This window comes from Chaetomium fimeti (genome assembly GCF_033439085.1).
Source record: "Chaetomium fimeti strain CBS 168.71 chromosome Unknown B0H64scaffold_3, whole genome shotgun sequence".
NCBI classification, from domain to species: domain Eukaryota; kingdom Fungi; phylum Ascomycota; class Sordariomycetes; order Sordariales; family Chaetomiaceae; genus Chaetomium; species Chaetomium fimeti.
Window position 1 is genome coordinate 622,983 of NW_026944331.1, and position 24,700 is coordinate 647,682.

Consider the following 24,700-nt stretch of genomic DNA (forward strand, 5'->3'; position numbering starts at 1 on the left):
GAGTTACTACGCCGTTCCGTGATGTGGTCAGGTTGTAGATGCTCAGGGAGAGAACAACAAAGCTCCCCAGCCGAGGTATGTATGTACATACACCACACAGCACGAACGAGCCGCTTCACTCCGCCTGTGCCTTCGCTTGCCCGCTCTGTAAACGTTCAACTCTTTTGCCTCCCCTGCCGCCTATCTCCAAAAAAGAAATGTGCCCACCCCCATCCGAGTAATGCCAAATAATGCCCCATGTTCCCCCCCCCCGCTTTCCTATCCGCTACCACACGCACGTCAAGCCATGTGCTGCCCGTCCTCGCCGCCGCGCAGGGCCAGGAGGGCGCGCACATCAGACACGTACTGCAGTCCTTCTAGGAAGGGTATCAAATACATTAGGTCGCTGTCCGTCGGGTCGCTAATCCAGCCCTGTATCGGGATTGCGTTGTCTGGGAAGAAGGGCGTGAGTATGATGAGTAGTAGACACGGGTTTGGAAGAGGGGGTGGAGGGAAGGTATAAACTACCGACCTTGGTGAAACATGTAGCTCAGCGGGCTATTGTCGAGAATCATGACCTTGCTCAGGTCGGGTTCGACCGAGCTGAGGTCCTTGATGAAGGCACCGTGGCGAAAGGTACAGTGTTGGCGATAATAACGGGCCGAGAAGTACTTGCGCTCGGCCTCGAGCCAGTCGATGACCGGGTCGGCGTACTCCTGCACCGACGCCGTGAAGACGACCAGGTTAAACCACTTGCTGACACGCCGTAGAAACTCGTCGCAGTGCGGCCGCTTGTGCACGTAGTACAGAATCGGGTGCTGAGGCCCGACGGCCGCCTGCCCTCCCGCGCTCTGGTATGTCGTGTTGAGCCGCACTTCCACCATGTGTCCCGAGCTCATCCGCCCGCCCTTAGACAGGCTGTGTATCAACGTCTCGTCGAGGTCCAGGATCAATGTCTTCTGGTGTCTGACGTCGGTCATTTCTGCATTTTTATTGATGTACGAGGGTTGCCGGCGGGGTATCAACGGTCGCGGAGGCGCCGGCGTCTTGGGGTACTTGGTTAGGGCACCGGCGGGCGAGGTTGGGGATTTTAGCTGGGCTGAGATGCTGTCCACGGCGTCGCCGGACCCGCCGCTTCCGCGCGCGCTGGTCGACTGTGATTTCCGGTGCTTCCTCTGCCGCAAGGCTTCGTCGGAGTGGAGCTTGATTCTTATAGAGCGTTGTGCCGGCGCGATTTCGTCGGAATCCGGGAGTGACTTGGAGCGTAGGTGTCTTCCACTTGAGCCTCGACGGCTACCCTTCTTCTCACGGTCCGGGTCGGACTCAGATTCCGACGAAAGGCCGGACGACGAAGAACCGTTCGACCCGACGACGCGCAATACTCTACTTTTTTTTCGCCCGCTTCCGCCGGTTGCCCCGCCCGTGCCTTGCCTGCGCTTCTCGGACGCAGCTATCCCTTCGTGGTAGTCCAACGCCATCCTCTTCGCATCGCCCCCGTATACACCAAACAGCCGTGCGAGCTGCTTCAGCGGCGCAAAGTACCCGTTCTCGTCGCAAAAGCAGGCGTACAAATAGACGCCGGGCGCCGCCAGTGTCGACAGCACCCACCGTATCGAGTCCACAAAGGCGTTTACGATACGCTTTGGGTAGAGCGCCCACAGCGAGCCCCGCGGGCTGGGGACCTTTGATTGGGATATTAGGGGTGTTGTTTCGTCGATCGCATATTCGTGGTGCCGGTCGTTATTTGGTGGGTTCTCTAGCCGGAAGTCGTCAGGCTCGGTCGTCAATCCATCTTTCTCATTGACGTTGCCCAACGCGCTGTCGGTTTGGTTCTGTTGCGGCCCGTCGGCGTCGGAGCTGACCCCCAATCCTAGAGCGTTGAGCGAGTTCGATCTTGTCGGTCCTGGGCTCGGCGGAGGGGAGACTCGGGCCGAGATGATGTTGAGGGAGTTCATCTTGCCGTCGACATCGAGAAGGCCATGAAGGACGAGGTGCGATCGGGCCAGGGGGGAGGGGCGGACTCGACTGGACGAACCAGCAGGACTGAATGGATGGCGTGGTTCGCGGGCCAGGTGGCCAAAAATCAAAACGCTATGCGCTCAGTGCACCGGGACCGCTCTTGCCGTTTGTACCCTATTCGAGTTTGCAGTTTGCGGGCTCGCTCGGTGCAAAGTGCGGTCGACGTGGAGGATGATACCGACAAAATGGTGAGGGAGCAAGGGACCTAATTGTGGTAACTGACGACCGGGGGGTTCGTGCTGAAGATCAGATGGGACGGGTACTTCGTTACGGGCGATGTCATCGGCCTCGGTCCCTTCAGATTGGAGCCCAACCTTCTTCTGCCTCTCAGAGGCCCGCCTGCTGCGAAGCGAAGGCAATTCGAGGAAAACGGTTTGACAAAAGCAAGCCAAGTCGCAGTGCAGGTCTTTTCACCTTGCTTCAACGGTTTATGCTGCCCGTTGCTCGGATTCCGGGGTTTGCCAAACCGGCAATGGCGCTACTGGGGGAAAACGCGGCGCTAGTGAGAGGTTCATCAGCAGGTCATCCTGGCCTGCTCAACAAAAGGGACCCCCTGTCGCAGGGCCGAGTTTCTTCACGTGCCAGTCCGAGAGCAACCCGAAGACGGGCAGTTTCGGGCGGATCCACAGAACCCCCACCCTCTCCGAGCACGAACCGACACACTGAGTTGTGTTTCACTTGCTTTGCTTGCAGATTTAATTTATCGCCTTGAAAAGCTACGAATATGGGCGAAGCCCGCGTCGGGCTTGGCATCGAAATGTTCCATTTTGTGTGTCTCCGTTGTGCCTACCAAGGGAGGGGTTGAACAGCTACCTACCCTCGTCTGAAGAAGTCGTATCCGTTGGACGAATTCGAAGCCAACAACTGATTCAACCAACGCAATACTCGGTGGCTTTCAACAAATTACACAGTGGGCTTGCGTGCGGCTTCGTCGAGGCGGACAACCCCGAGAATTTGGCGGGGACCGGGAGTTTCCGGCTCGAACTTTTTTTGGAGACAACGCAAGGTGTCCGATCTGTTAACGGCTAGTTGAAGGTGCTTCAGGCCGGTCGTAAAGAACCAGATGATAACATTTTCGATTCTTCACGCAAAGACCGGATAGGCACATAGCGGATCACGACATGATCTTGAAAAATGTGTGAGTCAGGGGACGGCATGCGGGCAGCAACCGGGTCTATCCTCAGCTCCCATCTCTGTTGTGGTGTACAAGTGCGTCTATTTATTCACACGGTTTCGTTCCTGACTGGTATCCCTCGTTATGGCTCCCTTACTCCTCCTGGCCACCGAACTCGGCGCGGCCCTGCTTCGAGTTGAGGTAGTGGTTCCTAACAGCTAGTTAGGGTCAAGTATTCCATGCTGTTGAAATGCAAATCGTACCTCTCAACGGCCCAGTTCACGATGTAGTAACCGGCAATCATCGGCGGGGCCCAGTACAGGACCTGTGCGCTGAAGCGCCTCCAGGTGTTGAAGAAGGCGTCGTGGGCAGCACCGGCAAGGGGGGTACTGGCGGTTGGGGGCAATGCCGTAGGAGATGATACCCTTCTGCTTCATGCCACCTGTTGGAGAACTCTGTCAGACAAGCGATCCTCGAATTTCGGGGCGAATACGGCGCTGTCGTCGTCTTTCCTCCCCAAGCTTCCTCCAACTTGAATCGTATCCCACACTGCACTCTCCCAGCCCTCCCATCGACGTCGACTCGCTTCGGATGTCACTCACCAAAGTTGCCCCAGTCGCCGAGGTATCTGCAAAACCGTTAGCAAGAGCCCCCGTGAAGAATTGGCCTCCCAATGCGCCTGAATGCTGGTCCTTCCCTAGCTCAGGAAAAGGCGCATGGAAGGCCCACCACGTCATCGGGAAACTGACTTTCCATGGGTGCCGATAGGGGCACCGCCGCCGCCTCCGAGGAGGTACTGAGTAGGACGCATTGTGAATCGGGGATCGAGATATACGCGTTGGAGGGGGGTCGTCGGTTGTTGCGAGCGTAGGGTCCGGTTAGCTCTTGGTGGTTTGCAGTCGAAATCAGTCGACAGGGCCGAGCCCAATGCGGCTAGTGCCTTCGAGCCAGGCTCGAGCAAACGAGCAAGCTTGCCACGCCCGGACCACCCGGGGAACCCTCTCAATGACTGCGGCTCCACTTTTGCAGAAGCTCCATCGATTTGCGAGTGCAAGCAGTCGAAGCAAATCAGAAACCACCACCACGGCGACAAGCTCGAGCAACAGCCGGCACTTTTCCTCAACCCCACCAGATCCCCAATCCACCTAGCCGACATCAGCGTTTGCTGAACCACCAGACTCCAAAATGGCGGCAAGAGGTCTCGGGTTCCTCTACTCGGCCGCGGTTCCGGCGGCGATTGGCTACGGCTTGTTCAATGCGTCCATCTACGATGTCAAGGGTGGCTCGCGGGCGGTCATCTTCGACCGGTTATCGGGTGTCAAGGAGACGGTGACCGCCGAGGGCACGCACTTCCTCATTCCCTGGCTGCAGAAGGCCATCATCTTCGACGTCCGCACCAAGCCCCGCATCATCCCGACAACGACGGGCAGCAAAGATCTCCAGATGGTTAGCCTGACGCTCCGAGTGCTGCACCGGCCCGATGTGAAGGCACTGCCTAAGATCTACCAGGTCAGTTCCCCCCCTTGTCCGGCCTTAATTGCTTTCCACAACGTGCTAACCCCGCCCGCAGTCCCTCGGTCAAGATTACGACGAGCGTGTCCTCCCCTCGATCGGCAACGAAGTGCTCAAGTCCATCGTCGCGCAATTCGACGCGGCCGAGCTGATCACACAGCGTGAGGCTGTCTCGGACCGGATCCGGCAGGACCTGATGAAGCGGGCGCGCGAGTTCAACATTGCGCTGGAGGACGTATCCATCACCCACATGACGTTCGGCAAGGAGTTCACCAAGGCCGTCGAGCAGAAGCAGATCGCCCAGCAGGACGCCGAGCGGGCGCGGTTCATCGTCGAGAAGGCCGAGCAGGAGCGCCAGGCCAACGTCATCCGCGCCGAGGGTGAAGCCGAGAGCGCCGACGCCGTCGGCAAGGCTATTGCCAAGTCGGGCGACGGTCTGATCCAGATCCGTAAGATCGAGGCGAGCCGAGAGATTGCGCAGACATTGGCCAGCAACCCGAACGTGGCATATCTCCCGGGCGGTAACAAGGGGACGAATCTGTTGATGAATGTGGGCAGGCCATAGACGGGAGGGGGAGGCCTGGTGGATATGAAACGATAATCGGATAAGGAGGACTGTGTATTACTACGCCATGACTGCTGTTTATTCCCCGCTTCGGATTGTCACGAGAATGAGCACCGGTTTCCATTGCAGCCAATATTGAGGACTGCTAGGGTCTGCCTGCCCCTCCAGTCACTAACATATACGAGAGGCCTACCGCTTGAGGCATACTGATGAGAGACCGACCGAGTAACACGGCCATTTGCTACCTACCTTGACGAGTAGTCCCTTGGCCATTGCGCTAAGCTGTCCAGGTGCTCCTCTTAATTCTCTCGAGATGTTTTGTCTTATAATTGGACCAGTGCGAACTGTAACAAGGGTTCAAAAGAAAAAAGCCGGACTCCAGGTGTAGATGTCGACTAAACCTCGACTGTCCGAACGAAACGAAAGCTATCCAAAGGCTTAAAAATATTGTATATATTCCTTTTACGTTTACTTCACTCGAATTATTTTGTTTGATGTCTTTTGCTGTGTTCCTTTTCTTTTCTCTGTTTAGACTTTGGCTTTTTTTGGCCAGGGGGGCTGTTAACGGAGCCCCACAAATGCATGCAGCTTGGTGCAGGTTGCCGTGCGAGCTGCGTGCTTGTCTCTTGGCAGGCCTCACTGACACCAACTCCAAACATCCATCACCTGAACAAAGCCATCGCAGCATGGTACGTGACTCTGTTACGAGCTGAGCATCTCTAGGTCTCCATTTGCATTTTATTGCTCTGCAACTCCAGATTCAAACTTGTGATACCCTCTTCTAGCTTCTTTCTCACTAGTGCACCCTGTCCTCTTGCGCACTCAATCAATTGCTGGTCTCCAATCGCTCCTCCTGCATCAGACCAGTCTCACCTTTCTGGGTTTCGCCCTTTCCACCTTTCCACCTTTGCTGCCAGCTCCGGCCTTTGCAGGAATCGAAACCAACCCATCTGTGGCAACCTAGGACCTAATCAACCGAAATCTTCATACACTCATTTTATCTCTCGAGTTCAGTTTTTGAACCACAAAGGCCTTGCCGCCTTGCCTATACCGTCCCTCCAGATCCCAACCGCTTCGTTACATTCACCACTACTTCCACTTCCCCCAACGCCTTCCTCGATCTCAACACCATCCTCAAAAATACTCCTTTCGGGATCAGCCACAGAAAGGAAATACCCTGAGCCTGGTTCTCGTGTGTTTGTTCCCACTCTTTCCACCCATGGTTTGCCTGATACCTCTTCCACAACCACGTCTTCCTGGTGACCTGGTCACCGATCAACCCATCTGACTCATTGTCAGATAATTTCCCATCGTTGACGCGATGGATGCCGTTCTACGAAACTTCAAGTTGATTCCCTGCCCCACAGGGGACAGCTGCACCAAGTCAAATTGCCCATGGCAGCACACCAGGGATCAGGACTCTCCCACAGCCCAGGCGGGGGGTGGAGGCCAGGACGAAGACGGGCCACGAAAGCGTCGAAAGGTCTCTTCTGAGCCTGCGCCTGCCCCAGCGCAGCCCATATCGACAAAACCAGAGCCTTCCTCCACCAAACAGCCAGTTTCACCCCCGCCCTTGAAGCGAAAGGTGCCTCCGCTTCCATGTCATCCAGCTCCTCCAGCTCCGGTCACAAAACCAGCCGAGCCATCACTGGGATCGGTCACATCTTCCACGTCAACAACAAAGGCTAACCAAGATGTCACGCCTCGAAAGGCCACACCCCAACACACTACGCCACAAAAGGTCACACCCAGGAAGCCTGAGACGCTCAACCCCCGCCACCTGAAGTCGGCGGCCCCAGCAGCCCATGACTTTCGATATAAGGCCCTCAAGCTCCTCCATGACCAGTTCCACCGTCTCAACGAGGAGCTCAAGAAAGACGCCAAAGACGACGAGAAGATGCTCGTTCTATCAGCCCAGGAGCTCATCTGGCTAGCACTGGACGAGGAGCAGAAAATGGCAACCGAAAAGCCGTCTATCTACCAGAACGTTATTAAAAATCGCATCATGGTCTATAAACGAATGACCCCTGGCCAGTGGCGGGACGAGCGCGTCGCCGAGCGCCAAAAGAACCAAACCCCGGCGACGCCAGGATCGAAGACGCCCAGAAAACCGGCCCTTGGCCCTCCCAAAATCGTTGAGACGGGCCTCACCCCCGAGCAAGAGGTCGAGTTCCTCACTCACCTACGCACACCGATCGATAAGCTCGCCCAGTGGGGGTATGTTCCGACCTCCCCGAGTGAGGAGGAGGTCACCAAGGCACGCGAAGGGGAAGAGGCCTCGCTAGGATACGAAGTGTGCGATCGCTGTAGGACTCGTTTCCAAGTATTTCCCGGCCGCCGCGAGGAAGACGGGGCCTTGACGTCGGGAGGCAAATGTCTCCATCATCCCGGCCGGGCATACTATCCGGAGCGGACACTCGGCGACTTCGATAAACCCGCTAGGCGGTACCGATGTTGCCAGCAGGTGGTGGGGGAGTCGTCGGGCTGTGCGAGTGGCAACACTCACGTCTTCAAGACATCGTCTCCAGCGCGGCTGGCGTCCCTTATCCCCTTTGCCGAAACGCCAGCGAATCCCCTAGCGCCCAAAGACCGCGCCGTCTGCTTCGACTGCGAGATGGGCTACACAGTTCGCGGGATGGAGCTGATCCGCCTGACAGCTACTAGCTGGCCCGACGGTGGGGAGCTGCTGGACGTCCTCGTCCGACCTGTCGGGGAGATCCTAGATCTCAACTCGAGGTATTCTGGCGTATGGCCCGAGGACATTGTCAACGCCGAGCCGTGGTCGGCTGAGAAGAGTGCCCAAGATCAAACGCAAAAGCAGGAAGAGGAGCGTGCAGTCAAAAGAGCGGACCCAAAATCGAGAAAGAAGATGCAAATCGTCTCGTCGCCCATCGTAGCACGCGATCTGCTTTTCGCCCTCATCTCACCCGACACCCCCGTCATCGGCCACGGTCTGGAAAATGACCTCAACGCAGTCCGCATAATCCACCCGACTCTGGTCGACTCCATCCTGTTGTACCCCCACCGCCGGGGCCTACCGATGCGTCACGGCCTCAAGATGCTCATGGAGACACAGCTCAACAAAGCGATCCAGGTGGAAGTTGAGGGTAAGGCCATGGGCCATGACAGCGCCGAGGACGCCCGTGCTGCTGGGGAGTTGGTGCGGCTCAAGGTGCAGGAGAAGTGGAGTACCATGAAAGGCCAGGGCTGGAGTCTGGTGGGCGGGCAATTTGTGCCGCCCAAGGGGGCCAAGGAGGGCGTGCTGAGCGAGGCGTTTATCGAGGAAGGCTGGGTGCTTATGTAGCTTCGGTTCTCAGTTTTGGCATGCAGGCCGCTTGGGGCGCGAAAGGCGGAGAGGTTGAGGCGAGGAATCAACGATTCTCGTGGGTTTGAGGTTGCCTAAGGGGGATGCCCTGCGTGGGTGCCTTGGGTGGGTGGAATCTGGAGAGCCCCGCATAGACTCCATCACTCCTGCATATAGGCATAACTGGAAGTGCGTTATCAGCGGTCATTGTCGGTTCCGGGTGGTTGTAACAAACTGTATGCTCGATATCCGGTCACAGTGAGCTGATAGTGCCCGGCCAGGTCTTCTGAGAGCCCCTGGCTCATTCCCCTAATTCAGGGCGCCCCGGCGCTGGTCAGTCAACGAGGCTACCGGCTCCACTACAGTGCTTTGTCCCTTTGGTGACGTCAAGAAAGAGCAGCCAGGGACTACCTAGTCAGCCGGCGTCGACTTCAGAACTGTTGATTGAATAGGGAGGCTCCCCGAAGTACTCTATGAGGTGCCTCTCACTGTGGTTAATCATTGTAAGAGTCATATCGCTTGTATGTGTATCCGGCTTAACACTCGAAAAGAGGAAGTGCTAACACGAAAGCCCTGCCCTTTTACCGATATACTCCGATGTGCCCGTGATGTCTCAGGGCCGATAATTATATTGAGTTGTGATTCATCTTGGTCTCACTTAGCCTTCCTCGCCACCCCACCCGTTCTCAAAAATGTGTACTACTGAGAAGGTTGTCGATTCATACAAGAGTAAACATACTCCCTGTGCAACCAACACCACAGCCACACTAACACTAGTAGTTTGGGCTTCCCTCATAACCAACGACTCATACCTCCCGGGCCTCCTCACCCTCGTCTTCTCCCTCCGCAAAGTCAAGTCCAAATACCCCCTCGTGGCCCTGTACACCGGGTCCCTCCCGGAGAAGACCCTCCACGCCCTCGCGGCGAGAGATATCCCCATCCAGCATGTGCCATATCTCTGTCCAGGACCTCCACCAAAAGGGGAAGCCGTTGTCGAAGGGGGTAAGACGAAGAACGGAGGGGGCAACAACACCTCGTACGACCACGACCCGCGCTTTCGTGTCTGCTTCACCAAGCTCGCCGTCTTCTCTCTGACGGGATACTCCCGCATCGTGATGCTCGACGCCGACATGCTGGTCCGGCGCAACATGGACGAGCTGTTTGACGTGCCGCTGGATGAGGAGAACCGGTTGTTTGCGGCTACCCGTATGTACTTGTTTACATGTTGCCATCCCCTGACCACTGTCACTGCCCCAACTCAACCACAAACTAACTCCCCTCCGCCCCCAACCTCCCAGACGCCTGCCTCTGCAACCCGCACCACCTCCCCCACTACCCCCCAACCTGGACCCCCGCCAACTGCGCCTACACCACCCAACACCCCTCCCCCACCACGGCCCAACACACCCCCCCTCCCCCGTCCACCAACCTCTCCCTCCTCAACGGCGGCCTCCTCACCCTCCGTCCCTCCCCCACCACCTTCACCACCATAACCACCTTCCTCCGCGACCACGCCACCGAATGCACCCCCGCCCAGCTCCCCTTCGCCGAGCAATCGCTGCTGAGCATTCTGTTTCGTGGCCGGTGGGCGGCGCTGCCGTATGTGTATAACGCGCTGGCGCCGATGCGGCGGCGGCAGGGGGGGCATGGGGCAGCGTTGTGGAGGGATGGGGAGGTGAGGGCGGTGCATTTTATTTTGGTGCCGAAGCCTTGGGAGGGGGTTGGGGGGGACGGTAGGGGGGAGGGTGGGGATGGGGATGTGGATGGGGGGAAACATAAGGGTGGTGATAGGGATAATAAGGATGGGGAGGATGATGATGAGGATGAGTATGAGACGTGGAGATGGTGGAGGGAGGCTGATGAGGAGAGGCGGCGGTGGGAGGGGGAGAGGGGGTTGGAGTGTTGATGGTGGTTTTTTGGGGGGGGGGGGGGGGGGGGAATGGCAAACAACTTGAGAGGGGGGGGGGTTCAAAGGAAAGTTCAAAAGGAAATGGGAGTATGAATGAGCAGGCGAGGATGGCGCTCCCTTAGCAACTACCATCCATAATGTGATACCGTACAAGGCATGGTCACTCAGGGTTCATAGCCTCACTGCAACGACGCTCACAACCACTAGCCACCACAAGCTGGAAGATCAATTTTTATTTACGCAATACGCTAATCTTATCTAGAGATATAACGTGATCGCATCGCACATATATCATAGCCTCGGTCATATTGGGCATGTTGATTGTTCGCCAACGGATACACTTGCCAGTGCTTGCTGGCCGTTTTCGACTCCACCCCCTACCAACTCCCAGGCCACTCTGGGGCGCAGTTGGCCAATGGGTTGACGGGTGGTATTTTGCTGGGTGGTATTGTATGATGAGAGGGAGTGTTGCGGAAGGGGAGGTTGCTGGATGAGGCAGGCTGTGAAAGGTATATAGGTAGGTGGTGGTCGGTAAGTAGTCAGAGCTGAAAAGGGTAGGGCGGGGGTCGGGGGTTATGTCGGCGGTTATGGTTGGGCAGCTCGGATGTGCGATGGTAACATTCCATCGACCGATATTAGGATTATTGACGCCTTAAACTCCTCATGGAGGGCCGTGACATCATCCCCGAATCCGATAGCGGCTGGTAGCAACCCAACGCCGAAGCCGTCATCGAAGTCATGTCGAGGGTCGTTGGTTCATCAGTCAAGACCACCGCTTCGATAACGCCATGTCGCTCATGATGGTGTGCCCGACCATCTTATATCACCATGTTGCCCGCCTCAGGTGCCAATACGAGTCCGTCTCCGTTCAAACGGCCATATGATCAGACCCGCTGGTAGAACAGCAGGTAGGCAACCTTGTTCTCCTTCATGCTCTCCTTGTGTTGCTGCTTGGCCTTCTGGCCGTTGGTGGCAGCCGACGGTGCGTTGTTGACAACGCTGCTCCACTTCTTGCCGCCGGCCGCTTGCTTCCAACCCTCTTCGTCACCAGTATCCTCGTCGTTGATACCGAGGAAACGGTTGCCGGAAGCCGAGTTGCTCGCGTCTCTCTGTCCGTCAATTTTGCTGGGGTTCTCTTCGGCACCGCCCTCGGCAACATCCTCGTCACGTACCCGCCGAATGACCGTGTCATCAATGCGGATCCACTCGCGGCCGTCCTGGCGGCGGACATCGGCAGTGTAATGCCCGCCACTAGCGTTCTTGCCGTGATGGTAGACGACTGAGATTAGGCGGTACCGGGGAGCGCCCGAGTTCTCGGCAAGGATGGTGTTGCGGGTCTGGCGCGACAGCACTTCCCGCGGGAACTCAAACTCAAGCGGATAGCCGACCTTTTTCCAGATCTTGACGGTGCCGCCGTAACCCTCGGCATCGAACTGGAAGCGCTTGAGATGCAGAACTAGAACCGGCGGCACGGACTCGATGAAGACCTGCTTGGTCGCCCGGACGTCCTTGCCGTGCGGCGAGTTGAAGTCGCCGTGAAGCACCTCGGGTCGGGTAAGGCCCTTGAGGGCATCGATGATGTTTCGGATCTCGGGGGAACCAATGTCCAACTGGAGCGGCTGGTACGGTTCGAGCGTGACCGAGTTCTTCTTTCCCGGGACACGGAATTCCGAGCGGAGCTGCCCGCCGAAAATCTTGTTGATCGGCGACGACGTATGGGAGTGACCGGAAGACCTCGTGACCGCAGACCGCTGGCGGGGGCCAACCTCAAGCCAGTCGTCGGTGCCCTCCACAGAGTCGTTCGCCCGAGACGAGGTGGGCGAGGGAGGGGCCGTAGACACAGTCGAGGTAGGTGCCGCACGCATCACCTGGGCGCACTCGTCGTGGAGGCCCTCGAGCAGGAACCCGAGGAACTCTTGGGCGTCCTCTTGATGGCCGCGCTGCAACTTGTCAGTATTAAATTCGCATTTCATGTGTTTGAAAGCACTTACTCTCATGCTGGCGAAGCGTGGGAGATTTCGGATGACTTCGTAAACAAACTCGGGTGTGAAGGGTTCGCCGTATTTTTCGTACTCTTCATTCTTGAGGCGCTTCTTTAGCTGGTCGGCCGACGCAGCAGAGTCGATTGCCTTGAATTCGCGCATGAACATGACCCTATTGCTATGAGCAAATGCACAGTATAACGCAAGGCTTAGAATAATACCCACATGGCATCCACGAGAGGGGTTTCGCTCTTGAAACTGTGGGCGGCCTTCTTGCTGACTTGGTCTAAGAAGTCAAAGAAAGGAATGCAAAAGATGAGGACTTGCAGCACCTGTCATAGGGTTAGAGATGACCGGGTTGTGACACGACGAGATGTTCTTACCGAATTCATATAGCACATATTACCGGTGTTCACGAGGCCTCTCGGCTCCAAGAAGGCAAGCCTGTCCGGGGCACTGGGACGGTAGGCTTGTAGGGCTTGAGCTAGCGAGCTCGCGTTGGCCTTCGCAAAGCTACCGGCTCCGGGAACCACAGCCGGTCCTTCTGCCGTGCTGCCGTTGGCCTCGGCCTGAGCAACCGCGCCTGCGGAGCTCGTGCTTGCGACTGCACCGCCAGGCTTGGAAAACAAACCGGCCCAAAGCTTGGGTTTGCTCCAGGCGGGAGCCGGCTGGACAGCCTCGGCAGCTCCATTCATACTCTCGGCGGGCGGTTTGACAGATTCGGCTTGCTGCTCGTCGGAAGTGGCGACAGCCGGTTTGGGTTCGGTGGCGCTCTTCTCGACCCTCGCTGAAGCCTTGGTTTCTTTGGGGCTAGCCTTAGGAAGGGCGGGGACAACCGGAACTGCTGGTACCGCAGGCTTCACGGCCGTAGGGGTGGCGGGTGCTACGGGAGACGCCTTGGGTGGCTGCGTCGAGCTTGCGACGGCCTCGGGCGACTGATCTTGAGTGGGAGGGGTATCAGCACCGGGAGCAAGTGCCTCGGTCTTTGCGGGAGCGCCAGCGACGCGCTGCGATACCTCAACCGAGCCTTGAGATCTGTCATTTTGGGCAAGACCCTCAGCACCGGGTGCATGCTGCCCAGGGAGCTCTACCCTCTCCGCATCGGCCCCTAGCAATTTTCTTCTCCTCCTCAGCTTCGACGAGCGCTGGGGGAATGGGAGGTCGGGCTGCGATAGCCAGGGAAGCTGAATAGGGGTCAGTACGGGTCCTGAATGCACGTCGAACAAACACAGCTCCGCCAAAACATACCGGTGGTCTGAAGGGTTGTCTGGGGGGTGAAACGGAAGTAGTCGGAGATGGCTTGGCAACGGGCTCGGATATCTGCTGAGGAATATGGACCTCTTGTTGTGACACTGGCCGGGACCCAAGTTGGGGCTCCTGCTGGGGAGCAAGCTGAGGAGCAGGCTGAGGAGCAGGCTGCGGGGGAAGCTGCACTGTGATCGGTACCGGGAGCTGGGCAGATTCATGGAGTTGCTGGACCGGGGGAGTCATGGGTGGAGGCACAGCATGCGAGTGCGTCGATGAGGGTGTGTGCGGGATAGGGGGAACGACGGGTGCTGCAACCGCCGGTGGGGGGTGATACGGCGAGGAGACGATCGGCGAATGTTGTGGTGGACGGCCGTAGGCCTGTTGTAGAGGCACAAAGTGCTGCATTGCCGGAGGCGATCGAACGTATCCGGTGTTGGGATAAGGCATGTAGCCAGGCGGGCCGGGCATGGCGCCGTTCTGGTAGTGCGGAGGCGCATAGTAGTGGGCGCTGGCGTAAGGGTTTGCCATGTAGCTGGCAGGATACATCGGCTGGCCTGAATGTTGCTGGTGGTGGCCATGATGACCATGTTGACCGTGATGGTAGGCATGGGCCGGCGGGTAATGCTGGGGCCGACCGCCACGGCGAGGCGGAGGACCAGTGGGCGCGGGGCCCATATCAGAACCGCCCTGCACCTGCTGCCCAGCCGGCAGATGCCCCCGATTGTTCATCATGCCGGCGGGGGTGTGTAGTGTTGTGGTTGTTGCGGTAGCTGCTCACTCGATGTGAGGGCCACCGCGGCGAAGAGTCGCGAGTCGGAAATCCAGCAGAAGCTGGGGGTCGGAGAGAGCAACTCGTCAAGGAGTTGGGCGGGTGGGCGTCGTGGATGGTGACGCAAATGGGTTTGTAGCCGATGTGGTTTTCAAGGATAGAAAGCGAAGGCGGTTTGGGGAACGGAGAGAATTTGGTTCGAGACTGCGCTTGCCCTGACTCCCTATGTCCAGGTAGAGGTTTCGCACGACGGAGGTTCGGTCAGTTGCTGCTGACTATTACGAATTATGATGGCGCCGGGTGCTACCGTGCGTTGCTGTGGGCTCTTTCTCTTAAGGTTCGCACTGATCTTGTCATTCAGTCGGCGCGATTGGGTAAAAACGGAAGGATCAAATGATTTGGCGCATTGGGCAGCCCTTAGGTTGGTGAGAAAGGCAAGGGCATGCCAAGAGGAGACGATGTTGGTGCTGGTGGTGGACTTTTGCGGTTTCCACACGATTGTTCCAAAATTTACCACAGCCCGGGCGTCACAGCAAAGAAGCGCTCAAACACTGGACAGAGGCGGCAAAACGCCCGGTCGGCGCTCGGGCCACAAACCACGAGGCAAGGGTTAAGGTTAACTCCTCCTCGGCTGCTTGAATGCAGCCTTTTTGGTACCTCTCGGTTCCATGTTACATTTGTCGTCGTTCCATTTAAGGATGTATTCCCTCCGAATACATGACGACGCAGGACGCAGACGAAAGAGGTAGGTAATAAAGAGAAAATAAAATTAGAAAAAAAAAGAAGAAAAACCCCTGGGACGAGCAAAATAACAAAACAAAAAAAAAAAAAGGGAAAAGAAAAGAGAAAAGGAGACAACCGGGTGAGGTTACCTCCGTTTGTTCTCTGTTTTGCAGGCCTTACCCGAGCTCTATTCACCAGGCTTCCACTCCCTAGGCGGGATTCATGACGTGGACCAGGGCCTCACAAAGCTCGGGGATGATCGACAAATTACCACCGTCATGCATGGCAAGCAAATGCGAAAGAAGTGGTCACGAGATGCGTTAGTTAACTGGTCAATCTTGCGAGACCAACAGCACCGATGTTGCATATAAAAGGCGCTCTGAGTGGCTGGGTACTGTTCCCGAGTCCCAGTCTCCCACGGAAGCCGGTCCTTCTGCTGCTGAACTCGACCGCTAACACCCTACTCGTCTCTGAACAACCACCTCCCTCCCCGCATCGCCTCACGCCATCTCTGTTCGACAAGTTCTCTCTCGGCCCTTTCCGCTTCCTCCTTGTTCTTTTCGATCTCCTGCGTGCTGGGAAAATCCGGGTTCCAATACCCTGGTGGCGACGGCCGCCTGGCAAACCTATGCCTGTGCCTCCCCAACCGATTAGCCAGATCCTGGATCCTGGCCTTGAGCCAGGTCTCTTGTCGCTCCCCGCGGGTCATCTCGACGAGCTGATCGGCTTCAGTGCCCAGGTAATTCTCCATCATTTTGATGTCGGCCACCCGTGAGAGGACCCCCGGCCCGCCAGCGCTAAGCTCCGATTCCGCCATCGCTCGAAATTGTCTGCCGCAGCAGTTGGGGTCGGTGCACCCGGAGAGTTCCGCCCGCTCCTCCCTGTTGCGCACAACCTCGTCGAAGGCATGGTTGTACCCGTTGTTGGACCTTGGGTTGACCTTGAAATCTTCCGGTCGTAGCCCCGCCAGCGGCCGGTCCCGCAGTCGGCCAGGTTTAGGAAGTTTGCCTTTGTCCTGGCCATGCTTCCGAAGAGGAGTGACTGTGGAAGCGCTAACTATCGGGGGTGGCTTAACAAGAGCGTCGCTACTTTCTTCGGTCTCTTGTGCTGTCCTATTCTCAACGTTTTCCTTGTCGAGACGAGGACTCGCGCTGCCATGGCGAAGGCGGGCTGGAGAGAGGAAAACACCGGACTTCTTCGGTGAGTTGTCGTTCAAAAGCGAGTGCAGGCGGCCTTGCAACGGTGTCTGATGCGTCGGCCCTTTTTCAGCCTGCCGCGGTTTGAGAGAGTAGAACGACTCGAACGTCTCCTCAGCGACATCTGCAATCCCCGAATCCAACGTCCACCCTGTTCTAATAGGCGGTTCGCGGTCTTTGTGTGCTCTCGATGGCCTATGCGGAGATAAAGCTGCTGCAGTCGGCCGATCAAGGTGCAAACCTAGGCCGTGGGGTTGTTCCTCGGTCGAGCGTGCTCCGCCGAGGCGCTGCTCTGGAGGGGCAACGTCTTTATCTTCTCGAAGGGCATGCCGATTTTCCCATTGTTGCTGCTTCCTTGGTGTCGGCATCCCACGCTCATCTTCGTCGAGGTCAATGCTCTCATGCGGACAAAAGATGGGAGCTTCGCCTGTGATGACGGGTTCCGAGCTAGTGCTCTGCTCGCTCTTAATCCTGCGGGGAGGAGCCGGCATACCCACGTCGTCATCCGTGTGTTTCCGTTTGCGTATTGTTCTCTCGGAGACAATGACCGGGGCATCCGAGGATGGTTCTTCCTTGATCCTAACCGCAGACCCCGTAGGTGCGCCCTGCGGTAGACGCAGCATCTCTTCCACTCCATCGCTTCCATCCTGCGTCTCTTCGCCGGTCGAGTGTGGAGATCCTGGCACAAGTGTTGCTGGCGTTGGCGTTACTTCTTCAACCCCCATGGACTCTCGGGTAGGATCTCCGCGTGGTTTGGGGTTGATCGCTTGATCTGGCTCAGATACGGTGCTCGAATCAACAACTATCCGATCGGAAGAGGGGCCTAGTTGGTTGACTGAAGTAGGCCGAGGCTTAGCACTGCTGGAGGGAGGGACGCGATCATCCGCGTTTTTGTTGCGCTGGACCTTTTTCTCCAGTTTTTCGATCTTGACCTCCAACGACTGGGCGTATTCTGTCCAGCTATCTCGCTCTGCCCGGAACCTCCTCGCCGATCGATGTATCTCCTCTTGCCGTCGTTCGAGAGTCGCGTGTCGCACGGCGAGCTTTGAGAACTCCTTTTCCCAATCTGTCGCTTTCTCGGGGCCGCATTTTGAAGGGTCTGCAGCCAACGAGCCGAGTTTGGTGTTGGCCGAGATCTTTGCAAGCGCAGGGCGTGCTGCTGGAGGTGGTAAAGTCTCTTGTCTGCTTCGGAGCTGGCCGAGTTCCCGGACAAGGGACTGGTTCTCTTTTTCTAGCGAGTCTACTCTTTCCGCAGCCGCTTGTAGTCGACCGACCTCTTTCAGGAGTGATTCATGACTTTTCTCATATCTTTGTTGAATTTCTAGGTAATTAACGTCAGTTTTAAAGGCATGTTCCGATCTCAGCAACGCTGCAGAGCTTTACCCACCAACAGCGAGGTTTTCCTCGACTGAGTCGCAGGCTGCTTCAAGAGCGGCAAGAAGTATAGGTCTCCCCTTGTGTGTCCAGTAATCCATGATTGCTACTGAGAAAAAGACAAAAACAACAAACAACGGCAGCGTGGGTGAGGGTTTGGAATTGGGAAACCAAGTCCGTCCCGCGACGCGCTCCCCCGAATACAGCAGGGGTTTAAAGACGCCAAGATATCGACGAGACGCGCCTTATCATGTGATTCGGATGGCTTCGCGCCATATCCGGTCTCGGGAAACGCGATTGGGAACAGAAGTCCGGGGCCGGGCTTTCATTATCTGGCTCCGCCAATTGAATGTGTCTACGCCGACCCCACATTCCGCAGGGCCTCGACGTCGCCCTTTCTCTTTCCGTCCGGGTGATCGGAGAAGCAGGTCCTGCCGCCCGTGCGTCTCGAGATCTTGGTGTCTCGCATCCATTGCAACCAACAGCTCTTTCTCCGTGCTTCTAACCAGAACTAAGTTGTCGTGTTATGCAAAGCAAAGCTGATGAGGACGGGCACTCTGTGTTTCTGTGTGCTCGAATGGCCGCGGGCCACTTTAGAATCGATCCTTTTTCGGCCGACGCAGAAATGTTCGGGCCGTCGGGAGTACTAAGAGTAAACTCAGGGCCAAGCTGTTTGCCGTTATCTTCATCACGGGCCTGCGGTCGTTGGGACAGCAATATCGGCAACTCGATTGAATGCAACCAGCCGGCCCAATGGTGCGATGCAGCCCCGAGAGAGCGACGTCCACAGCCCCAGCCACTTGAGCAGCAGACACGCCATTCCAGGCCGCGATTACTTTCCCTGGATGGGTTGTTTGCCCTTCCCGCGCGGATAGCATACTTCCGAGCTACGGACAGCTGCCGTTGACAGATTGCGTCTCTGGTCCTCGGCGTCACTCGACCTTCTGACGGGCTTGGCCGTCACATTCGAGATCCTGAGGCGATGCTGAGCTACAGCCGAGAGCCAAAGGCCCCGATCATCAGGTTGAAGGGCGGTCGAAAGTGTAAACGGGGGGGGATTTGGCCAGTTTCCTCCGCCCTTTGATGTCCCACCGCCCCATCTACTTCAATAACTCGCAGCTGGCTGGAGTGTTGCACATCGGACAATCAAACAAGGCGGCCAAGAAATCATCTGCGAACATGCTTCCAACAAAGTTCCAGAAGATGTCCCGAATGGGAGGATGCGACCCTAGCGAGTGGCACGCAAGGGTTGAGGCTCGGAGCAAACCAGCACGTCGCTCCGGTCCAGCCACCTTGGAGACGCACCAGCAGCCGCCCTGGATCTTCGTGATCTCCCCTCGTAATATAGCCTATCAGTGCGAGGAAGGACCAAAAGGGAGTGCCGGTCTCAACGGCAAAGAAACCGAACGGTAGGGAGTTTCCGAAAGACACTCGATATGCCTCGATTGCGGTGCGATGGGATCGAACGACCGTCGTTAACAACTCCTGGGAAGGCAGCGGCAGGGGATGAAAGAAGGACTCTCAGGAATGAGCAGAGTCGAAATTCCCTGGAGACGCCTGCTTACTATGTAAATGGAGAAGCAGCTCGGCTTTCGCCACGTATCAAGTCCGCATTGGTTCACTGCAGCTGGAGCACTGCCCCAAGGAAGACAACACGGGAAGTTCGAGAAACGAGATGGAAGCTCAGACGAGAAGATCCGCACCTATTGATGCAGGGGCAAGTCACCCGCATGCTTTGCTTGGGTCCAGCACACCAACTGACATGGGATATGAGGATACCGCTGCGGTTTCCCCTGATGAAAGACCCAATACACGACCTACTTGTTACAATTGAAAGTTGCTTGCAGGCCCAAACCAGGGCAACCGAACCTGGAAACGCCACCGACGCCGTCCGATATACTAGCACTGTGTTGATGATACCCAGGTAGTACCGAGGCTCAATGTGGATGGGGGGGGGGACGAAGGCGCGAGGATCTGGCACGTTCCCTCTCATTTGTCGCAGAAGCTGCATTCAACCGAGAATTCTTGCATTGGGGCCGTTTTCAATATTCTGTATCCCGGCTGGCATCCCAATCGCCATGCCACGCCCGTCCCACAGCAACCTGGGAGCAAGGCTCATTATGGAGGGAGGCAGGGAGACCATTGAACAATCCTTGACTGAGCCAACTTTCCAGGCGTTCGAACACCGGCAGGGGTTGCCCCACACAAAACGACCACGTCCAGAAAAATTCAATCACAGCAATCCATTTCTGCCAGGTGAACCCGCTCCTTCATTCATGTTTCTCGCCTCGACTCCCTGCCTTACCTGCCTTATCGAGAAACCTGGAACAGTACTTAGTCCTCGTTGCCCCTCCTATTGCCCGCGGCTTTCCTTCCTCTCCCCAACATCGTAACAAACTTTTTATCAATCGCGGGCAAGTTTGTGTTGCACATTCTTTCCACACGCTAGTTAAATCCCACTTTGGTCAGTGAAAATTACCCCACACCCAAGGGTCACCCCACCTTTTCGGTTTTGCGCACTCCCGCTCAAAATCTCTCCAATACCGAAACACTTTGCATCCCGCAGACAATTGGAAACTTCCTCGCCACCTACAAACCACCAGAACTGACTGGTGAACGCGTTGCGTAGAATTACCAACCCGCACTCGATTACCACCCTCAACCACATATTCAAGATGGATTCCAACGTTTCCCAGGGCCGGGCCTGCTTCACCTGTGAGTTTGCCATCGCAGTTCCTTCGCTTTGGCTTCTGTTTGCCCCGCGGCTCTGAGCGCAATTGCCGCCACCCACGCCCACATCCCCGAGACTTTACACGCATGGTGCACAGCATCGCGATACCGGCTGCCTTGGTCAGGGAGCCAGTTTGGATATCTCGCAAGATCTGCGCGCGGGAAACTGCAGAGCATTGGAATATGGTCAAATCTTGGCTCCCCGCATGTCGGCGCATCGCTCGTTGCGTGCGACTTGCTGCTTCTCTGCACGCACCAACGCGACGGGCCGTCCAAGGAAACAATTGGAAATTGGTCATTCCAGCCAATACCCAGCAATGGGTTGGACAGCGGCGGACCCGTCGAAAGGTCGTCTGCTTGCGTTCGCAGACCACTACCCGCACCACACAACACCTGAAACCGCCCTTCCTGCTTGAGTTGGGGAGAGAGATCGTCTGACATGAGAGATTTTAGGCGGCCAAACTGCTCACCAGGTATGAAACCGTCGACGAGCCCGGAGAGATCGATCAAGAGGGAGTATCGCGATGTTGCCCTGCGGCCACTAACTAGATGTTTCTAGGCTCGTGACTGCCCGAACCGGGGTGCGGCTAAGTGGTAAGCTACCGTTCGCCATATATCCTGACAATTCCTCAATCGCTGACCATTTCTGTAGCTACAACTGCGGTGGTAAGCTCCTCTGGACTGCCCGCCTAGCCTCATGGCGGCGAATTGGACTAACGAGAAGTTGCGATTCTTAGGCGAGGGCCACATGAGTGAGTACCCTTGCTCTCCGTTGCACTTATGAATACATTTTAACTCGAATAAACCAGGCCGTGATTGCCCCGAGGGCCCCAAGGACACCAAGACTTGCTACCGTTGCGGCCAGCCCGGCCACATCTCCCGCGACTGCCCGACCGGCGGCGGCGGCGGCCCTATGGGCGGCGGTGGTCAGTCTGGCGCTGAGTGCTACAAGGTGAGCGCCACCCCACCCCCTCGGTCCGAAGTTTCTCTATTAAACCGTTGAATTTAGTGCGGTGAGATCGGCCACATTGCTCGCAACTGCAGCAAGGGCGGCCAACCCTCGTATGGTGGTGGTGGCTACGGTGGCGGTGGATACGGTGGCGGTGGCTACGGTGGTGGTGGCTACGGCCAGAAGACCTGCTACTCGTGCGGCGGCGTCGGCCACGTTTCTCGTAAGTCGTGGCGAACGTATCCTCTCGTTCAAGAAACCTTACTTACACGGCACAGGCGACTGCGTGAACGGCAGCAAGTGCTACAACTGTGGCGTCTCGGGCCACGTGTCGCGCGACTGCCCCAAGGAGTCGACTGGCGGCGAGAAGATCTGCTACAAGTGCCAGCAGCCTGGCCACGTCCAGTCTCAGTGCCCGAACTAAGTTGCGGACGTGACGCGGCCGCCGTTACCTTCGATGACCCCGGTTCTTTCGCCGGTCGGTCAACCTTTTGCGATTTGTTCTAGCTCTTTACGATTGAGGTAGAAGAGGATACAAGGGGACTCGCTGGGTAGTTGGCGGTCCCAATGGAGGTTGAACGACATGCGGGTGCGCTATACACTACCTTTCTGGTGGATCTGTCTGGTGCTCGCGCGCTGGAGTTCCACGGGTTGTATTGCTGGTATCTCAGTGGCCTGGATACCCTCTCAGTTGGCAATGTCCTCGGCCGGTTGTTGCCGCATTCTCGGCTTGGAGCCATGGTTTTCCGCAGTTTTTGTTTTGCTTTTCCCCACACTCTCCACAACCCTACGACACTTCATTCATCACGACTTACGGATCACCGGGCAACGGAAAAGTTTGACCATCTTTGGCGTCGGGACGGCGAGGGCTGCCTTATCAGGTTTGCATTCAAGTCTCTCTCATCGGGTGGAGCGCTGCATTCGCTTCGTTGCAATGTCTGGCTTCTCGGTTTTCTTTCTCACGGATTAACGACTAGATCATGGGACCGGAAATGGGGCTCATCTCAGGTTCCATAGAAATGATAACGGTCCGGGGTTACTGACGCTGCTCTCTCTGTCGTGTGGTGTGGAAATGCAGTGAAAGCCAGTGCTAGCCAATTTGATGATCACTCGTCAACGTGTCAACAGCGTAATAGCGAGAAAGTTGATGGATTCCCAAGAAAGAAAGAAAAAACACCAAAATGCCTATCCGACCATGCTAAATGATGATACCACCAGCCACCTCTGTCCTATGTACAACAACCTGGAATGATGTCAACAAACCCCGCCCTTCTTCTACAGCACCGCCTTGGGCATAAACTTCATGGCCTGCCTCACGCCCAGATCCCCGAGCACCTCCTCGGCGCCGCCCAGGATGGAGTCGAACTTGTAGGTGCGGTTGAAGTTCTCGATGACGCGGCCCATGCCGGTCTGGGTCAGGCCGCGGCCGCCCCAGATCTGGACGGCCTCGTCGGCGATCTCGTGGGCGGCGCGGGTGGCGCTCATCTTGAGCAGGGCGATGGGCCCGCCGAGGTGCTTGGCCTGCTCCGAGTAGGCCATGTTGCACATCTGGTAGGTGATGGTCTCGAGCCACGACTGGTGCGACTCGCACAGCGCGATCATCTTGGCCAGCTTCTGCCGGATCACGGGCTGGTCGATCAGCCGCTTCTTGAACACCAGCCGCTGGTGCGCCCACTTGAGCGACTCCTCTACCACGAGGCGCATGTACCGGATCGTCGCGCACGCCATGGTCCACCGCTCGTGGTTGAAGTTGGACAGGATCACGTAGATGCCCTTGTTCTCCTCGCCGAGGAGGTTGGTCGCGGGCACCTTGACGTTGTCGAAGGTGATGTAGGTGGTGCCGGCGGCGGGCGAGTACGACGTCTTGATGGGCTTGGTCTCGACGCCCTCGCCGCGCTCGATCAGCAGCACCGACAGGCCCTTGCCCGTGTTGACGCCCGTGACGAAGTAGTCGGAGAAGACGCCGTTGGTGATCCACTTCTTGGTGCCGTTGACGATGTAGTGCTTGCCGTCGGGGGTCTTGGTGGCGGTCGTGCGGAGCCCGGCCACGTCGGAGCCCGCGAAGGCCTCGGTGATGGCCAGGCAGATCTTCTTCTGGCCCGAGAACACCTCGTCCGTCACCTTCTTCTTGAGCTCCGCGTTCTTGCAGAAGTTGAGGACGCACGTGAGCCCGATCACCATGCCCGCCATGTTGCCGTCCTGGAAGCCGCGGCAGGCGGCCCGGACCTGCTCCTGCGAGCAGATCATGTCGTGGAAGTAGTCGAACTCCTTGCCGTCGACGGCGCCGTTGAGGAGGTTCACGCCGTGCATGTGCTTGCCGGGGCCCATGCGCATGTGGAGGACGCCCGCCTTGGACATGCGCTCGATGAGCTCTTGGGTGATGTACTCGCCCGAACGCTCTTTCTCGAGGGCCTCGGGGGTGATGTACTGGTCGGTGAACTCGCGCATGGCGCGCTGCAGGCGGCGGTGGCTGTCGCTGAAGTAGGGCGACTTGAACGAAGGGGTGAGCCAGAGCGGCTCGGCGTATGGCACGGTCGAGATTTCGCCGAGCGCCGGGGTTACGATGGACTGCTTCTCGCCCTCGATGGTGCCGATGGCCAGGTCCGAGTACTTTTGCAACACCTCGTGCCTGTGGAGGTTGTAGAAGGCGACAGTTGCGTCAGTGCCGGCGACCTGCCGCAGGACGGCCTCGCCGCCCGGGTGGGCATCTAGGAAATCCGAGACATCGTAGACGACAGTGTCAATGATGAACCAGGTGCTGTCTTCGGTATTGTTCTTGGCGACCTCGGCGCGGGTGAAGGTCTTGGAGGGGACTTCGAGAGGCATGGTTGCGGTGCGGCGGAGGAAGGTCTTCGATCTCTGATGGATTGAAGGATTTAAAGGGTATCACGAGGGGCAGAGCAGAACGAACAAAGGGGACAGTGTCACTGGAATTGCAGAGCTGACAGCACCGTCATTTTATTCCTGGCGTTGTTACCTGGACCAGGGGTTCCAAGAGCGCCTTCCGGCTGGTCGGTCGGACTTTGGAGGCTTGCTTCGGCTTGTCCCCCTGGACTGCCTCGGCTCCCAAGCGTTTTGAGAACCTGGGGCTCCAACGTGGGGAGCATGCCAAGAGATGTAATACCGGATTTGTGATTGGCTGCAGCCGAAGCCCTGACTTCGCACCCCGGTCATCCTGGAGTTTGCGCATGTGATGTGCGACAGGTGGGCAAGCCAACTGGCGGCGGGCAGAGACGCTTCCGATCCCCTTCATGACTCGATTTCATTGTTCAAGAGATCGGAGGCGAGAGCCGGGTGGGGCAATTTATACAGTACACGACTGTGTAG

The 24,700-nt window shown here is 57.3% G+C and overlaps 9 protein-coding genes across 9 annotated transcripts; 4 read left to right on the top strand and 5 right to left on the bottom strand.

Annotated features, from left to right (window-relative positions):
* Nucleotides 1-255: 255 nt before the first annotated feature.
* On the bottom strand, nt 256-2,091 carry B0H64DRAFT_108585 (HAD-like domain-containing protein). Its single transcript, XM_062797760.1, has 2 exons — nt 512-2,091; nt 256-431 (listed from the first exon to the last, which is right to left on the bottom strand). Exons 1-2 carry the CDS (start codon nt 1,932-1,934, stop codon nt 280-282), a joined length of 1,575 nt encoding a protein of 524 aa, XP_062660272.1. The 5' UTR covers nt 1,935-2,091; the 3' UTR covers nt 256-279.
* Nucleotides 2,092-3,265: 1,174 nt separating this feature from the next.
* B0H64DRAFT_440261 (cytochrome b-c1 complex subunit 8) lies at nt 3,266-3,923 on the bottom strand (the record flags this gene model as incomplete). Its single annotated transcript, XM_062806472.1, has 5 exons — nt 3,266-3,323; nt 3,376-3,444; nt 3,503-3,554; nt 3,715-3,740; nt 3,862-3,923. The coding sequence occupies 5 exons, from the start codon at nt 3,921-3,923 to the stop codon at nt 3,266-3,268; spliced, it is 267 nt and encodes an 88-aa protein (XP_062660273.1).
* A 200-nt stretch (nt 3,924-4,123) lies between these two features.
* B0H64DRAFT_356326 (band 7 family-domain-containing protein) lies at nt 4,124-5,504 on the top strand. The gene is made up of 2 exons (XM_062801594.1): nt 4,124-4,621; nt 4,683-5,504. The coding sequence occupies exons 1-2, from the start codon at nt 4,298-4,300 to the stop codon at nt 5,187-5,189; spliced, it is 831 nt and encodes a 276-aa protein (XP_062660274.1). The 5' UTR covers nt 4,124-4,297; the 3' UTR covers nt 5,190-5,504.
* A 707-nt stretch (nt 5,505-6,211) lies between these two features.
* B0H64DRAFT_108661 (uncharacterized protein) lies at nt 6,212-8,730 on the top strand. The gene has a single exon (XM_062797761.1). It carries the CDS (start codon nt 6,511-6,513, stop codon nt 8,491-8,493), a length of 1,983 nt encoding a protein of 660 aa, XP_062660275.1. The 5' UTR covers nt 6,212-6,510; the 3' UTR covers nt 8,494-8,730.
* A 112-nt stretch (nt 8,731-8,842) lies between these two features.
* On the top strand, nt 8,843-10,399 carry B0H64DRAFT_356332 (glycosyltransferase family 8 protein; the record flags this gene model as incomplete). Its single annotated transcript, XM_062801595.1, has 4 exons — nt 8,843-9,014; nt 9,065-9,222; nt 9,274-9,699; nt 9,792-10,399. Exons 2-4 carry the CDS (start codon nt 9,186-9,188, stop codon nt 10,397-10,399), a joined length of 1,071 nt encoding a protein of 356 aa, XP_062660276.1. The 5' UTR covers nt 8,843-9,014; nt 9,065-9,185.
* Nucleotides 10,400-11,091: 692 nt separating this feature from the next.
* On the bottom strand, nt 11,092-14,494 carry B0H64DRAFT_108683 (uncharacterized protein). The gene is made up of 5 exons (XM_062797762.1): nt 13,633-14,494; nt 12,768-13,568; nt 12,610-12,716; nt 12,394-12,556; nt 11,092-12,342 (listed from the first exon to the last, which is right to left on the bottom strand). The coding sequence occupies exons 1-5, from the start codon at nt 14,362-14,364 to the stop codon at nt 11,287-11,289; spliced, it is 2,859 nt and encodes a 952-aa protein (XP_062660277.1). The 5' UTR covers nt 14,365-14,494; the 3' UTR covers nt 11,092-11,286.
* A 1,045-nt stretch (nt 14,495-15,539) lies between these two features.
* Nucleotides 15,540-18,007, bottom strand: B0H64DRAFT_108884 (DNA repair protein endonuclease SAE2/CtIP C-terminus-domain-containing protein). Its single transcript, XM_062797764.1, has 2 exons — nt 17,708-18,007; nt 15,540-17,641 (listed from the first exon to the last, which is right to left on the bottom strand). Exons 1-2 carry the CDS (start codon nt 17,793-17,795, stop codon nt 15,585-15,587), a joined length of 2,145 nt encoding a protein of 714 aa, XP_062660278.1. The 5' UTR covers nt 17,796-18,007; the 3' UTR covers nt 15,540-15,584.
* Nucleotides 18,008-19,419: 1,412 nt separating this feature from the next.
* B0H64DRAFT_108898 (uncharacterized protein) lies at nt 19,420-20,123 on the top strand. Its single transcript, XM_062797765.1, has one exon. The coding sequence runs from the start codon at nt 19,635-19,637 to the stop codon at nt 20,085-20,087; it is 453 nt and encodes a 150-aa protein (XP_062660279.1). The 5' UTR covers nt 19,420-19,634; the 3' UTR covers nt 20,088-20,123.
* Nucleotides 20,124-22,524: 2,401 nt separating this feature from the next.
* Nucleotides 22,525-24,395, bottom strand: B0H64DRAFT_390273 (acyl-CoA dehydrogenase/oxidase). Its single transcript, XM_062803393.1, has one exon. The coding sequence runs from the start codon at nt 24,197-24,199 to the stop codon at nt 22,649-22,651; it is 1,551 nt and encodes a 516-aa protein (XP_062660280.1). The 5' UTR covers nt 24,200-24,395; the 3' UTR covers nt 22,525-22,648.
* Nucleotides 24,396-24,700: the final 305 nt, after the last annotated feature.

Bases quoted from the DNA above. Each gene is read 5' to 3' on its own strand.
- B0H64DRAFT_108585 (XM_062797760.1), bottom strand. From the start codon at position 1,934: ATGAACTCCCTCAACATCATCTCGGCCCGAGTCTCCCCTCCGCCGAGC. The intron at 432-511 runs GTCGGTAGTTTA...CCTTCTTCCCAG, and splicing joins GAGCTACATGTTTCACCAAG to ACAACGCAATCCCGATACAG.
- B0H64DRAFT_356326 (XM_062801594.1), top strand. From the start codon at position 4,298: ATGGCGGCAAGAGGTCTCGGGTTCCTCTACTCGGCCGCGGTTCCGGCG. The intron at 4,622-4,682 runs GTCAGTTCCCCC...CCCCGCCCGCAG, and splicing joins CACTGCCTAAGATCTACCAG to TCCCTCGGTCAAGATTACGA.
- B0H64DRAFT_108661 (XM_062797761.1), top strand. From the start codon at position 6,511: ATGGATGCCGTTCTACGAAACTTCAAGTTGATTCCCTGCCCCACAGGG.
- B0H64DRAFT_108683 (XM_062797762.1), bottom strand. From the start codon at position 14,364: ATGATGAACAATCGGGGGCATCTGCCGGCTGGGCAGCAGGTGCAGGGC. The intron at 13,569-13,632 runs GTATGTTTTGGC...ACCCCTATTCAG, and splicing joins GACAACCCTTCAGACCACCG to CTTCCCTGGCTATCGCAGCC. The intron at 12,717-12,767 runs GTAAGAACATCT...ACCCTATGACAG, and splicing joins ATATGTGCTATATGAATTCG to GTGCTGCAAGTCCTCATCTT.
- B0H64DRAFT_108884 (XM_062797764.1), bottom strand. From the start codon at position 17,795: ATGGATTACTGGACACACAAGGGGAGACCTATACTTCTTGCCGCTCTT. The intron at 17,642-17,707 runs GTGGGTAAAGCT...TTAATTACCTAG, and splicing joins CGAGGAAAACCTCGCTGTTG to AAATTCAACAAAGATATGAG.
- B0H64DRAFT_108898 (XM_062797765.1), top strand. From the start codon at position 19,635: ATGTGGATGGGGGGGGGGACGAAGGCGCGAGGATCTGGCACGTTCCCT.
- B0H64DRAFT_390273 (XM_062803393.1), bottom strand. From the start codon at position 24,199: ATGCCTCTCGAAGTCCCCTCCAAGACCTTCACCCGCGCCGAGGTCGCC.